The sequence below is a fragment of the Aspergillus oryzae genome, chromosome 4 (assembly GCF_000184455.2).
Source record: "Aspergillus oryzae RIB40 DNA, chromosome 4".
Lineage (NCBI taxonomy): Eukaryota > Fungi > Ascomycota > Eurotiomycetes > Eurotiales > Aspergillaceae > Aspergillus > Aspergillus oryzae.
Window position 1 is genome coordinate 1,301,628 of NC_036438.1, and position 14,629 is coordinate 1,316,256.

Sequence of the window (14,629 nt, forward strand, 5' to 3'; positions counted from 1 at the left end):
AGTTGGTCTACCAATTCTCAGCAGCGGGCCTAACTTGGGGTCCTGGAATGTATATATATATCTAGTGGTAGGAACATACTAGACTGGCCATATTGTGAAACAGATACATCATCCACATGCTTACCACAAACCTAATAGACAGAATTGTATGCAGAAAAAAGAGAGGATCCTTATTTTCCCTGGCATTCATGAATCATGATTACTCCGCACTCTCTTGTTCGTTGCTTATCAGACCCAGTGGGGAAATGTCAGCCTTAGGGCGTGCGTGTGCGTGGCCAATGCGTCGGGTTCCCGACCCTATAAAACCGAGTTGGAGCCTCGGTCCTTTAGTCGACATTGACAAGGCAAATAACACTCCAAGTGATTCATACAGTAAAGTAACTAAACCAAACAAAATATGAGTCCTCCACAATTACCAAACCACCACCACATGGTCGTCCTGCAAGGCGACTTTGTCCAGATCCCCGAGTTCAACCTTCCCGAGCCATATACGTACACAAAAACAGTGTACCCCCAAACAACACTAGCAAATCTCCACGAAAGAATCTACGATGCATCTATTCTGGTCCTATGTGCATTCCCTGTCGATGCGACCGCGCTCTCCGAAGAGAAGTCCCCGCATCTCAAGCTCATTGTGATTGTGGCATCCGGCACCGACTGCGTCGATCTTGAAGTATGCAGAAAACGGGGCATTTCTGTGACTAATTGCCCGGGGGCAAACATCGCCACTGTTTCTGAGCATGCCATTGGTCTCTACTTCACGATGCGACGGAGGCTCGTGGATATGCATGCCCAAACCCGGGCTGGAGAATGGCAAAAGAAGATCCTCATGTTCCGGTATTTGGATAAGTATGGAGATCCTCCCTTAACATGTGAGGACGAAGTGGTGGGTATTATTGGAAATGGAGGCGTGGGTATGTATACGTTTCATATGATGTGCTCTACTGTAGCCTTCTCTACGTCGAATATCTCTGACGGAATGTACAGGGAAACGGATCGCCAATCTTGCCCGGGGATTAGGCATGAAAGTCCTGATTTCTGGACGTAAGAATTTCGGTAGTTCTATTGGTCCAGAAGGCGAAGATAGGACACCTTTCGACACAGTGATCAAGGAGAGCACGGTACTTTTCCTCGCGGTTCCGCTGCTCGAGACTACTCGGAACCTTATCTCGACTCCAGAGTTGGAAGCCATGTCGCACCATGCCGTCTTGATCAACGTCTCTCGGGGTGGTGTTGTAGATGAAGAGGCTCTAGTTAAAGCTTTGAGAGAGGACAGGATTGCTGGAGCAGCAACCGATGTATGCTTGAAGGAGCCCGCTGGACCTAATAACTCTCCTTTGCTGGCGGAGGGCACAGAGGATCTGAATCTAGTGGTGACGCCACACCTAGCATGGTTGGCACAGAAGACAGCGCAAGGCTATTCAAAGCTGTTCAAAGATGCCGTGGAAGGATGGTTCACAGGGAATCGGTACAATGTTGTGGTGTAGAGATGTCCAGTATTAGTATAAATCATTGAAGCTCTTATCGGTGCAAAGTGACATCACCAATCTGGGGGAGGCTTATCTTATCGCCACAGCTTAGTCATCTAAATTCACCCCCCAGTGCGGCTGGACTCGTGATCGTCAATGTGATTTATCATCATCCACTCCTGTCACTGCCATCTCCCTTTCCCTTCTCTTACTTATCGATACACTTGTCGTTTGCGTTATGGACTACTGAGGTCTTCTGTATCTCAATTGTGACGGTGGTATCTGGAATGCAGGGCTGAGGGGTTAGTGTTGCAGTTGACTTGATAAACTACCAAACTATCAACATACCGGACAACGCCTCTAAAGGTGCTCAATCGGTGAATATGGCGGATGGAGATGGATCGCACTTCAGAGATTCCGATGATTATATTAGGTCGAGGACAGACAATGATAATGCCGGTTTTCCCTCGAGCTCTGTACTGGAAGGCTCGCCGGTCACCTCCGCCCAGAGCTTTACAACCAGATCCCTCCTAGTTGGCCTCATTATCGGCGCTCTCATCACGTTTTCGAACACATACTTCGGGCTGCAAACAGGATGGATTAGTACAATGGCAATGCCGTCTGCATTGATAGGATTCTCAGTCTTCAAAGTGTTCTCCAAGCATCTTTCCTATCCGTTTACTCCCATTGAGAATGTCCTCATTCAGACGGTAGCAGGGGCGGTTGGAACAATGCCACTAGGCTGTGGTTTTGTTGGTGTTATACCGGCATTGGAATTCCTTATAAGGGACGGTGAAGACGGGCCTTCTGGCGACGGAGGCGTCGGCGAGGGTGGACCGCTGAAACTTAGTTTCTGGAAGCTGGTTATCTGGAGTCTTGGGGTATGCTTGTTCGGGGTTGTCTTTGCCGTTCCGTTACGAAAAGAGGTCATTGTTCGCGAGAAGCTCAGGTTTCCTAGCGGTACAGCATCTGCGCTGATGCTGAGAGTCCTTCATGGAAGCGGACAGAGTGATGAAAAAGCAAAGGGCAGGGTGAGTGACAACACAGGCTTGGGGAGAGATGAAGAGGAAGAGGCGCCGATACTTTCTCGTGTATCCGAGGAGAGCGGTACCGGTACCCTACTGAGGAAAACTACTTTGGAAGAGGAGAGCAGTGACAAAAAGGATTGGAGGTCGAAGATGCGTCTCTTGGTTGGCGCGTTCGCAGTCTCCGGTGTTTATGTGAGAATCTATACTGTCTCCCTAACTGACATTGCGCTTATGTACTAATAAATTCAGACGCTGTTTTCATACTTTGTCCCTCAAGTTCGCGATATTCCCATTTTCGGACTTTCGTTGGCGCATAATTGGCTATGGACTCTCAACCCATCACCAGCGTATGTCGGGCAAGGAATTATCATGGGACCTTCTACCTGCATGCATATGCTATTCGGTGCTGTTCTAGGCTGGGGTATCTTGTCCCCCTTTGCGAAAGCTCGCGGCTGGGCTCCTGGTCCTGTGGACAGCTGGGATGATGGAAGCAAGGCCTGGATTGTATGGGTTTCTCTGGCCATTATGCTCGCTGACTCGATCGTTAGCCTTGGCTGGCTAGTGCTCAGACCAGCTGTAAAGCATGCCCCCAAACTGAAGGCCAAGCTCCTCTCTAGTCGTCTTTGGCGTCGAGTTTCCTCTCGGGGCTCAGCGGAATATCATCCCCATGACTATATCAGCTACTCCGCATTGAGCCCTATCTCCGAAGAATCCTCTATACCAAGCCACCTCCCTGCTTTGCTGGCAGGAATGCAAGCTGAAGCCGCTGATGAGGAAGACGCCCCTCCATCTCAACTTATCTCCACAAGAACAGTGCTCATCTTGTTGCCCTTGACACTGATACTGAACGTTGTTTGCATGCACTTCGTCTTTGGTGATGTCATGTCTCCATTGCTCTCCAGCCTTGCAACCCTGCTGGCTGTTCTCTTATCTATAATGGGTGTCCGCGCTCTCGGCGAGACAGATTTGAACCCAGTATCTGGGATAAGTAAATTAACGCAACTGCTTTTCTCTCTCGCAACCCCCGCCTCCCACTTTTCCCGACGCACTGCATTAGTCACCAACCTTCTTGCTGGTGCAGTATCCGAGTCCGGTGCCCTACAGGCCGGAGATATGATGCAAGACTTAAAGACCGGCCACTTACTAGGTGCAAGCCCCAAGGCCCAGTTTTACGGCCAGATGATCGGTAGTCTCGTGGGCGCCGTGCTATCTACAGCAGTATACAAGATGTACGTGAACGTCTACGAGGTCCCAGGTCCAATGTTCCAGACCCCAACGGCATACGTCTGGATCTTCACAGCCCGCCTGGTCACAGGCCAAGGCCTCCCTCCAATGGCATGGGAAGCGGCCTCAATAGCTGGAGCAGTTTTCGTCGTCGTCACTATTCTCCGTATTGTCGGTACGTCCAGCTTCGCCAATGGCGGCAAACGCGACGCAACAGCCTGGTGGCGATCATATATTCCGGGCGGTATCGCCGTCGCCGTCGGCATCTTCAACGTCCCCTCATTCACCCTCGCTAGAGCCATTGGCGGACTGATCGCCTGGTGGTGGTCTCGAAAGCACGCTAAGGCCCAGGACCTTGAACCTCCCACTCAAGCAGCCAACGAGGAACAGCCCCAGGGGAATGTCCGGGGGGCAGATACTAGAAATCCCGCGGCAGGACCCGCACCCGGACAAGCTATTAAAGATGCTGATGCTGCGTCCTCAACTGTCGTGGTTCTGGCGTCCGGGCTGATCCTAGGTGAAGGTATCATTAGCATCGTTAATCTTCTTCTGGCAAGTGGAGGAGTTCCGCATCTTTAGATTAGATAATGACCATTTCTCTGGGAGTGTGGTTTACGTATTTCGTTGCTTTGAGAGCGGCATGGATACAAATATATCGTTGCAACCGCATGTTAGTGATGGGCTGGAAGTCCTCTGTACTACCTTGATTTTATCGATTTTAAAAGTACGGGTCTATTTTATATCACATAGATACATTAGATACTTGTGGTCCTTGTGCAGGGTGAAAAGACCGAGTGGAGTGCTATGATCTACATAAAAAGGGGAACTATACGATCATACACTGTCTTTTTTTAATTTCCTCTTCTTTTCGGGTTCTTTATTTCACATCAACACAGATATTAGAGAGCATTATACTATCGCGGTTGACTGTTCGGTTTGAATAGATAAGATGCAACGTAGACATCGGAGAAAAATCAAAGCAGAAAAAAGTATATTGTAATAAGAAATAGGGTAATCACATAAGGTAATCCAAGAAATCTCTGGTTTCATGAGTCAATAGAAAGAAATCTTACAAAGTTGGGTATATTCCGTCAGGTGAGATATGTGCAGGCACTTGGCAGTGAAGGAAGAGACGTAAGAGAACGCAGACAAACCCTCATGAAAGTGGTCTGCGAATGAGACGGAAAGGGTCATCCAGAATATAAGTTGAAGCAAGTAGTAGAAAAAAAAGAAGAAAAAAATTTGCGGAGTCGATGGTGGGGACATAAGGCGTTGGTGACTCTTGATAGAGCGCTTTCGTTGCAGGAGCACATGATATCATAGACTCGTACATATTAACGACAATGCCAGCCGTCGTCCCCATCGAAATCGACGATCATTGGTCTAGTGCGAGCGCCCATAGCTCACTGGGGTGGCGTGTTACTTCCCGGGACTGGAGCTTCGACCGGGGCTGAAGTGGGGGCTGGGGCCGGGTTGGGAACTGCTGGCAGCGCGCCTGATGGAGGTGGAGTTCGAGGAGCAGCCAAGGGACTTGGCCCTGGTGGCCCGGTGGTGCGTGGGACTGGCCCGCCAGCACTGTTGCTACGTTGCCGCTGATTGACAGGCATCTCCGGTCGTTGCATTCCTGGGAGACCGTAAGGGCCCGGGCTCATCGAGCGAGGCGGCATTGGTCGAGGGCCTGGCCCTGGCGAGAATGATCGGGGAGCAGGAGGAAATTGAGCAGGGGACATCGGGCGCTGTGGATGAGGACGCGGTGGCGGGGGCCCAGCATAGCCAGGATGAGCCGGAGACATGGGACGTCCTGGGGACATGGGGCGCGCTGGCGACATTGGGCGACCACCTGGGGGATAGAAACGAGGATTTGGCATAGCACCAGGAGGCTTAGGGCCATGGGGTCCCATCATTTGTGGACCACGTGGACCAGGGACAGCCCCCGGAGGAGGACGAGCCCGAGGCTTCACAGGGCGAGAAGAGAGACATGAACGAGGGACCACTCCTTGCTGTGAATGATCCATTCTGATACAGAGAGCCCACCCGTCATCGTATTCATGGAGGAGGCGAACAAGCTGACCGACATGAAGCTCCAATTCATCTTCCATGGAAGGACTGAAGTCCATCTGTACGCGATGCACATTGGTAGGAGCTGGAGGGGGAGGTGGACCATGTTCAGAAGGACCAAAAGCAGGAACTGCAGCAACAACAGGAGGACTAGGACCAGGTGCCTCATTGTCGTCTGGAGCATTGACAGGGCTCGTTTCCGCATGTTCAGGCTGAGAGTCAATCTTCGGCTCAGAGCTTTCGGGTTGACTAGGATGATCATTCTCAGTAGACTTGGAAGAAGCAACTGCAGCAACTGCAGCACCTCCAGCCGCTGCAGCCACCACCGCACCTGCAGCAGCCGCTCCTACAGCGGCTTCAGCAGGAACCGGATCTGGAGGCGTCATGGTTTCAGGGGCAGTTGGAGGGGTTATCGGTCTGGCCACATTACTGGGGGATGGGGCCTCCGCCTGGTTACTGAAGGGATTCACCGGGTCAGTGAAAGGATCCGAGGTGCCTGCATTCGATTGCGGAGTGTGGGGTGGTGAGGCGTGTTCAGTGAGGTTGCGCGATGCAGCGGCGGTTGCTCCGAGAGTTGCGCCTGCACCAGCCGCAGAGAGAGCGCCTGTGGCAGAGGGGGTGAGATCGGGTGCAAACTGGGTCACCGGCCGAACGTTGAGCTGCGGTGGCTTGGTAGGAGTCATCGGCTCAAATTTGGGCGGAGGCGGCGGAGGTGCTACGCTGCTGGCAGCAAATGCTTTCTCATTTTCGGGCTCTATTTCGTCAATTTTTTGGCCCTGCCTCTTTTTGCGCATGAAAAAGAAAATGAAAACCGCGATCAAGCCGACCCCGAGAATTACGCCAATCGCAATACCCGCTTTTGCACCTCCTGTAAGGCCTTCAGACCCAGACGCTCCAGGAAGAGCGGTTGACGAAGCAGCTGATTTATCCAAAGACGACGTATGCGTGGCAGCAGCCTCTTCCAATCCAGTATTGGACAAGGAGGAAGTGGAGGAGGTAGCTGTTGAGAAGGTAGTCATTGCTGTTGGGGTGTCCTTCTGATCGGTCGTGGATGTCTCTTTCTCAGTTGCCTTAGTAGTCTCTTTCGTCTTAGTCGGCTGTTCCTTGGTGGTCTCAGTCGTCTCAATCTTGGTGGTGGCTGTTGGCTTCGTCTCCACTGCCGTAGTTTTCTTCGATGGTTTCTCAGTCGTAGTTGGCTCCTCCTTTGTAGATGTGCGACTTTGTTGAACTGCAGGGCCAACGCCGACTGTGGCAGCGGCAGTCTTTGTCTTTGGGTCTTCACCTGTCACATAACCACCTATAGGACCATCAAAGTCTGCGGAAGCAGTCACATAAACCACCGTGACTTCTTGTCCGTCATCGTCATGGTCGGGACTTCGTGCCTCCAGGCTGGGGCCATGGTGGTGATTATGGGCATGAACCATGATTGTTGTCGTTTAATCCAGCAGAAGTCGAGATATCATCCACTGAAATCCAGGTGAATTGTGGCTCAAACGAGAAAACAGAGGGTCATATGCAGTTGGTGACACAAAGATTGAGTAGTCTGTCGCTCCTTTTACTTTCTCCAAGAAGGTCGCGATGCTTGGAAAGGCGTGACGGGTTGCTGATTGTATTTGTAGAATCGATATAGTTCCAAAGAATGTATTGGGGCTTGCCCAGTAAATGCACGCGAGTAGATTTGGCTTTGATTCAATCTCGCCAGAAGAGCCGGCCGCGTCTGAAGGTAAAAGTAGCGCAAGCGCGTTAAGGAATGAGGAATGTGAGGATGATAAAGAATGGAAAGTGTCGGCTATCGCTGAAAAGGCAGGGTCCCAGCCGGCGCAAGTCGATAAATGAAGGACAACGAGCTTCCAGGCCGTACGAGGTGAACGAAAGGCAGGGAACCCAGCGTGCGGGATTCCCAGGTGATTGGGTCGAAAGGAAAGAAGGACTTGGAGAAGAGTGTAAGAGGAGAAGAACAACAGATTGGGGGTTATTTGGGAAATCAGCCAAACATTGGAATACTCTTCCTACTACTAATTAACCCTACCTCGCAAAAATACCGGTAATTACCGATGTGGTCCCCTTGGCTGCAAGTAAACGAAATGAGATCAAAGCTTATGGAGGTTAATGAGGGGGAACCCACCCAATCAGGGTCTGGTATTTGCTGGTATTGGTCCGCCGACGCTAACCCGCTGGGGCTGAGAATCACGCTGATGGCCCCGCTGTTCGCTGGCTTCTATCGGTTCTCACTGGCCCAGATGGGAAATTGAGCTGTACGGTGCCTGGTTATCTGACGGTAAATACGGACACGAGGGACATGCCGAGTCACCCGCTATTGTTATTCGAGCACAACTCGATCCCCATGCACGAGCGTCCCTGGGCTGACGGGCGGTATGGTATCGTACCGCAGCCAACAACATGGACACTGCATCCAATCATGCCGGTTCATCTTAAATTCTCTATATTTGGACCCTTTTCTGTTCCCCCGCCCCTTTTATTTGATTTGGCTTTTTGTTATACTGTTCCTCTCCCTGTGAACCGTATGAAAACAAAAGGGAAGATGCCCCGTGCTTCTCGCGGTCCGATAGAATGCTTACGGACATCTATCGAGATCCGACAATGCAATGGAAAGTGGCCGAGGTCGCTTATTCGGATGAATCTGGAGAAGATCGACAATTGTTCAATATAACGGGACCCGTGAATTTAATTAGCCAAGTCCTTCGCTCCTCCGGCCTTTCCTAGTGGCATCCACTTATCCCCGAAAAACGTTGCATTGATCCTCTCTGTCGAGTCTGCTCTTGTCGTTTCAGCCTCGCGTGGCGTATTTCTTCTCATATTCTAACCAAATGATTCTGAGGTGACAGGGGGACTGAGTCACTGAGGAGATCAATGCAATTCACAATTCACTTGCATGAAGCAAAGCATGGGGGATAAAAAAAGGGGCAAGACAGAGTTTCTGCAAATATGTGGGTCGCAAGGAGACCTTAAACTGGGGTTCCTGAATCTTCAGTCGTTCTTTTTCTTCTATTTTCACATCACACAAAAAACCCATCAGGCAATCATCACGTGAGCACATGTACACTCGTCCACGATGAAGATGAGGAACCCCCGAGGCGTACTAGTAGTTGGCATTTTGTTGAAAGTGGAGTTTTACCGACGGCTTTCCCTGTCGGTTAGTGCCGACGGTTCTCGCACTTTATGCGTGATCATCTCTCGAGAGTCGATTTTGAGCCGTCAAGAATACTGAAACGCCTAACAGATGCCGGTGGGACCCGGCATGATTGCGAACGGCAGACCGCCATACATTATATACTCCGTAATTATATACGTACAATGCTCGTCATATGAAGACTTAACTAGTGGACCTATGGGGCCTTTTCTTCCCCTCCCCTTCTCTTTATCCTATCTTTCCTGCCCGTAACATGTGATTGACGGCCTTCCGTGACGGCCGTTAACACGCGGAAAAATAGGGATGCCTGAGAGCCTATCGAGGTATTAGATTCGGATAGAAAATATTTCCGACGCCGTCTCGAGTAACTATAACAGTTCTCCCATTCCTGGGAAGCTTACCTCTGTAGCAGAAATGCGCTGGCTACTCTCATAACGCACCAGTTGGCTTACTAAGTCCCGACCTTTCGAGGAGGCCCCTCGGAGGATGTCATCCCACGACTTGGCAGGATATCTATAGAATTCCACCTTGCCCCAGTCTGGAAGTTTCTCGGTCTCCTGTTCCTGCCATGTCAGTATGCGCCAACCAGAATGTGTTTAGCAGGGTCATGGCATACCGGCCATATCTCTTCGTCAGGAGTACCCAAGGTCTGGAATATAGATTGGATAAGCGAGAGATCGCTGCCTAGAGGCCCAGAGTCGAAAAGTTGCTTGTGCCCTACAGCTACAGCCTCCGCGACCACGCACCCAGCCGCCCAAAGGTCGAGAGCTGAGTCATATCCTTTATAACCAAACAATATCTCGGGAGGTCGATAACATGTGGTTCCCACGTCTGTAATCTTTTTATCCGCTGGTTCAGTTTCGTTATGGCCCTCCTTCCAAGCAATCCCAAAGTCTGCCAAGTAGGCTGGTCCATCGGGTGAGTCCAAGAGAATATTCGAAGGTTTTATGTCCCGATGTATAACTCCCAACTCATGGACATGCGCCAAGGCCCGAAACAAATCACGCAAATGTGACCTGGTCTGCGTAGCAGTCAACATGCCTCGACGCAATAGATGTTCAAAGTCATGTTTCATGAAGGGGAACACCAGAATCAGTCGTCCTCCGTCAAGTTTTAGCGTTTCGAGTAAAGGTATCACATGAGTTCCAGCGGTTTCTCGTAAGAGCTGAACTTCGCACTTCGCGTCATGTGGCGGTACTAAAAGATGGGGAACAGTAACTTTCACAGCAACTAGGGTCCCATCTGTACGTCTGGATTTGTAGATGGTGGAATGAAGCCCGTCGAAATGATGAAGGCATGCCTTGTATGGTCCAATATCCTGGCCTGCAGGCCAGTCCTCTACCCCTTCCTTATTCTGTACCAGATCGGGGCAACTAATTACAGGAGCAGCCGAACCAGTGGCTTCGGCTGCGTCAATGGCCTTCTGGCAAAATTGATCATATTCTTCCTACATATAACAAGACTAAGTAAATATCTGCGGAAGTAAGATGAGGCGTATAGCTAGTGGCCCATACCTTCGATGTGGCCTGATCATAGGCTTCGGTCTCAAATCTCTTTGCCTGAGACTGCGCCTCTGCAAATGCAGCAGAAGACGACGCACGTTGGTAAGCTGTTGTCCTAGAGGATAGGTATGAGCATTGCTAAGGTACAGAGTGCAAAGTTGTTCTCTTACAAAGATTGGATGGCTGTTAGCCTGTCTGTGAAGCCAAGAGCTTTCTTCCAATCGGCCATTGCTTAACACGGCGACAAGAGTAGCAATCACCAGAGATATTGTTTTATAAATGTAAAGAAGCGCTACAATAAAGCCGGCGAGAGGTACTTTAATTGATCTTTGTAACACACTTGAAGGCAACAATCCATTCACACTAGTATCATGATGCTCTACTCCATAGTACGTACTTAAGTCAGGCACTAACTTTCTTTGAGTGGATACAGACAGAAAGGCGGCGGGACATGTGACACCAGCCTCGCTAAGCTCAGTGCGGTTTAGCTCTCCCTTCCGAGTCCGGGTCCGCTTTTAGTTCTTCCGGCGTTGCAACCCGTCATCGTCATCATAGCACTTCCTCTTCCTTCCTCCACATCCCGCAGCTGTACTGCACGTTTACCGACTTGCATTGGTGGTTCGGACATACATCACTCTTTCGTTAACAACTCACTCATTTTCGGGCGTTTTTTTCCGCATCTCTACGGGCTGGACCTTATTATGCGTCGCCCCCCTCATCTACTTGTATAGCTGTGACCTATGTGTATTTAATGATGGATCTCTCACGGCAGGAGTATCCAGCTTTGCTGGTAAGGCCAAGCCACTCTTCCCCTCCCCATGGCTCAATCTAGATCTACCGGACCTAAGGATCTTTGCTGATTGATGTATCTACTTTTCTTCAGGCCTCTTTGCAGCCAGGCCAAGCTACCAGTGTTCTCAACGACCGCATTCGCCTCATCAACAAGATCAATGCCGACATCGCGGATTGGTTACAGGTATGACCCTGGCTTCTTCTAGTCCGGCGACGTGAGTTGGAGCGAGCTAATTCTGATTCGCGCAACAGGAGCGACGCCGCGTCGAAGAAGCATACGCCCAAGGGTTACGGAAACTTGCGACGCGGCAGCAACTGGACAATGGAGCGGCACTAGGGTAAGCTCAGGTCGTATTGAAGAATCTCACTCCAGGTATCAGTTTTCTAACATGGTGTCAATTGGCCAAATTAGAGTCTTCCAGATACCATGGCAACGCATCGTCAATGCCACAGAAATGGTGGCCTCGTCGCACGAAACCTTCGCACAGAAAATCGAGGAAGATGTGGAACGCCCTCTCAGGGATTACCACACCAAGAACCGCGAATTGGCATCTTTGCCTGGAGTTCAGAGCGACCTTGCAACTCTTGCGAAGAATTTGGAAGCGTCGCTCAAAAAGGTGGAGAAAGCCAGAGAGAAAGGCCCGAAGGGTGCGGATAAGCTGGCTGGTGCGGTTGCTGCTTCTGAAGGAGTTAGGCAGGAATGGGAGTCAAGGGCACCTTTCGCTTTTGAGCAGCTCCAAGCAGCAGACGAGAGTCGGCTCAACCATCTGCGGGATGCTCTCACCCAGCTGGAAACTCATGAGTCGGATCAGGTTGAGCGTTGCCGTCAAGCGGCAGAAACATGTTTAAATGTGCTTCTCAACGTGGAGACCGCAGACGAAATCAAAACATTTGCCGAAAAGGTCAATGGGGGAAGGCCGGTTGTATTGAGGCAACAGGTCTCTCCTACCCCTGCAGCAGCACCTTCTGGACCACCGCCACGCCTTCATGATGACACTGCCAGTCAACGCTCAGAGACCTCTGGTCCCGTCAGGACGCCCCCAGGTAAGTACTTTTCATCTTGACCGACCCGACTGTTGTCTTTCAAATCTTGAATGGTGTTATCGATGATACTTACTTTTTATATAGCACCTGAGCCCCAACCCCGCCATACCACACCCCTTGGCGGACTCAAGCGATTAGGTACCGTCATGAATAGAAGGAAGAGCATTATACAGCCCTCCGGAGGGGCTGCGTTCTTTTCGGATAAGAAACACCGCAGCCCTTTCGCGTCTTTCAAGCGGGGTGACTCTCGTGAAATGCAAATCCCCGAGTCACTACCGGATGAGGAACGCCCGGGTACTGCGTTGACTACTCAGGAAAACCACAATGAAGTTACACGTATCACCAGCGAAACCAATGACCACGAAGGCCACGGTCCGATGACCTCTATCCCGTCTACTCAGCCAGCACCAACAACTGCGAACGGGACAACATCCCCAGAGCCCCCTGCCGAGACAAGTTTCGCTGCCAGTGACTCAAATCAGGTAAGCTCTAGTGATAGGACAGATGTATTGCAGACCGTTAATCTCACGTAGCAGCCACGGGTCGACTCCGAAGGATTCTCGGAACCACCTCAGACTATTGATGAGATCACTCGCGCTCAGAGAGAAGCAGCTGGGTATGAGAACCTCAAATCTTCCTGAGAGAATCAGTGGCTAATTATATCTATAGTATGGAGGAGGCTGGCATCAATCTAACAATTCGGGATCAGCCTATATTCGAAGATGAAGATCAGGCTAAGCAAGCAATGGACGATATGGCTAATCAGCTGAGAATGGTGAGTGTTATATGGACATGCCCCTTTGTCACATTGCTGACGGTCTTTCCATTCAGCGAGCCCAGCAAACTGGTGTGAGGCGCAATGTAGGGACTTTGCGCGGCCGGCGTGACGTCCGTAACACAGTTTTCATTCCTAATCCAACGCAAGGTAGTGATGTCCCTACTCAACCATCTGGGTCTGACGTCCCTATGCCGGTCTCGCCGGGTCTCCCATCAAAGCATGCGGCTTCTCCCAGCATTGCAACAGAAGATCATGCTCTGTCAGATACAACCTCGGTACGCTCGGGGCACACCTTGCACGGTAGCTCAGGTGCAGTTGCACACCCTGATCTCCACGAACCAGGTCTGAACGCGTCTATCATTGAAACGGTTAATGCATGGTTCTCCGACGGTGTTGTAACCAAGTCATCCGTTATCGGAGAGCTTGCATTGGCATACAACGGAACCCCCAACGCGAACACCACAGTTCGTTTAGAAAATTTCCAGGTACTGGAGAAGGTAGCTGCAAACCCTCATTTTGTGAGTGAAGAGAAAGATAAGGATCTATCGGATGAGAAAAGAGGACAATACAGCATACATATTCCCACAATTGCTCGCCCCTCACCGATAGTGGCTTTCAAGTACCAACTTCATGTTGACGCATCCGACTCTTCTGCCTACTGTCCGGTTATTTTCAAACCTGTATGGAACATTGAGGAACATCAGGCTAGTGTCATCGTTTTCTATTCGTTGAATCCGTCATTCACATCTTCCGTACCAAGAGAATCAGTCACCCTTAAGAATCTGATTCTGACGGTGAACCTGGATACATCTCCTGAGGAGGGCCGAGAAGTGGCCCATGCTACGAGTGCCGTCATGTATCCTAATACGGGGGCGTCCTTCCGTCGCAAGCACTCGGCGGTGACCTGGAAGTTGCCTGAGTTCGAAGTTACAGCTGGATCTGACGGCAAGCTGCTGGTTCGATTCTCAACGGCAACTAGTTGGCCAAGAAAAGGGAAGGTCGAGGCAAAATTCGAGGTCCATACTCTTGATGCTGGCTCGCGACTGGGAATCAGTGCCGCGTCGCCAACGGAGGAGATTACGCCAAAGGGATCTGATCCTTTTGCGGACGAAGACTCCGGCGCACCTGACGATGCTCAACCCTCCCTAACATGGAAAGAAGTCCCTACTACTCGCAAGCTGGTTGGAGGTAAATATGTCTCATCTTAGCAGACTGTTGTGCTACATTAGAGCCGATGGTCCTTAATGAGGACCTCAGTGTCACGAGAACAGCACCTTTCTTTTGCACCTTCTACGAACAAATGATGACCACAGCCCGCCGGACCGTTCCAGTTTCGAGATACCACCGTAACTGTCTTTGTCGGATTTCTTTGGAATAGTACGCCTTCCAAAAGTTTGTCTGCTGACACTACCTGCCACCATCTTAGCACATAATTTACTCCCACGACTTTGTATGTTACTCTCGTTCTGTCAATCTTCCTCTTCCTTTCTCTTGACTATTTTCCTTTCTCCTTTTGTGCGAGGTATATATTTATCGTCTCTTCTGTCCTTTGATTTCATCACGCTCGTTTTCTTCGTTTCTTT

At 50.5% G+C, this 14,629-nt stretch overlaps 5 protein-coding genes across 5 annotated transcripts; 3 read left to right on the top strand and 2 right to left on the bottom strand.

Annotated features, from left to right (window-relative positions):
• Window positions 1–397: 397 nt before the first annotated feature.
• Window positions 398–4,300, top strand: AO090012000511 (OPT family oligopeptide transporter; the record flags this gene model as incomplete). The annotated part of the gene is made up of 3 exons (XM_023236518.1): window positions 398–612; window positions 1,903–2,689; window positions 2,747–4,300. 3 exons carry the CDS (start codon window positions 398–400, stop codon window positions 4,298–4,300), a joined length of 2,556 nt encoding a protein of 851 aa, XP_023091437.1.
• Window positions 4,301–5,124: 824 nt separating this feature from the next.
• On the bottom strand, window positions 5,125–7,203 carry AO090012000513 (SH3 domain protein; the record flags this gene model as incomplete). The annotated part of the gene is made up of 1 exon (XM_023236519.1): window positions 5,125–7,203. The coding sequence occupies one exon, from the start codon at window positions 7,201–7,203 to the stop codon at window positions 5,125–5,127; it is 2,079 nt and encodes a 692-aa protein (XP_023091438.1).
• A 2,009-nt stretch (window positions 7,204–9,212) lies between these two features.
• Window positions 9,213–10,661, bottom strand: AO090012000514 (putative cell division protein kinase (Ctk1); the record flags this gene model as incomplete). Its single annotated transcript, XM_023236520.1, has 5 exons — window positions 9,213–9,245; window positions 9,332–9,493; window positions 9,547–10,377; window positions 10,445–10,547; window positions 10,603–10,661. The coding sequence occupies 5 exons, from the start codon at window positions 10,659–10,661 to the stop codon at window positions 9,213–9,215; spliced, it is 1,188 nt and encodes a 395-aa protein (XP_023091439.1).
• Window positions 10,662–11,186: 525 nt separating this feature from the next.
• On the top strand, window positions 11,187–12,963 carry AO090012000515 (uncharacterized protein; the record flags this gene model as incomplete). The annotated part of the gene is made up of 7 exons (XM_023236521.1): window positions 11,187–11,222; window positions 11,316–11,408; window positions 11,431–11,562; window positions 11,647–12,268; window positions 12,353–12,750; window positions 12,773–12,884; window positions 12,938–12,963. The coding sequence occupies 7 exons, from the start codon at window positions 11,187–11,189 to the stop codon at window positions 12,961–12,963; spliced, it is 1,419 nt and encodes a 472-aa protein (XP_023091440.1).
• A 97-nt stretch (window positions 12,964–13,060) lies between these two features.
• AO090012000516 (uncharacterized protein) lies at window positions 13,061–14,424 on the top strand (the record flags this gene model as incomplete). Its single annotated transcript, XM_023236522.1, has 2 exons — window positions 13,061–14,234; window positions 14,360–14,424. 2 exons carry the CDS (start codon window positions 13,061–13,063, stop codon window positions 14,422–14,424), a joined length of 1,239 nt encoding a protein of 412 aa, XP_023091441.1.
• Window positions 14,425–14,629: the final 205 nt, after the last annotated feature.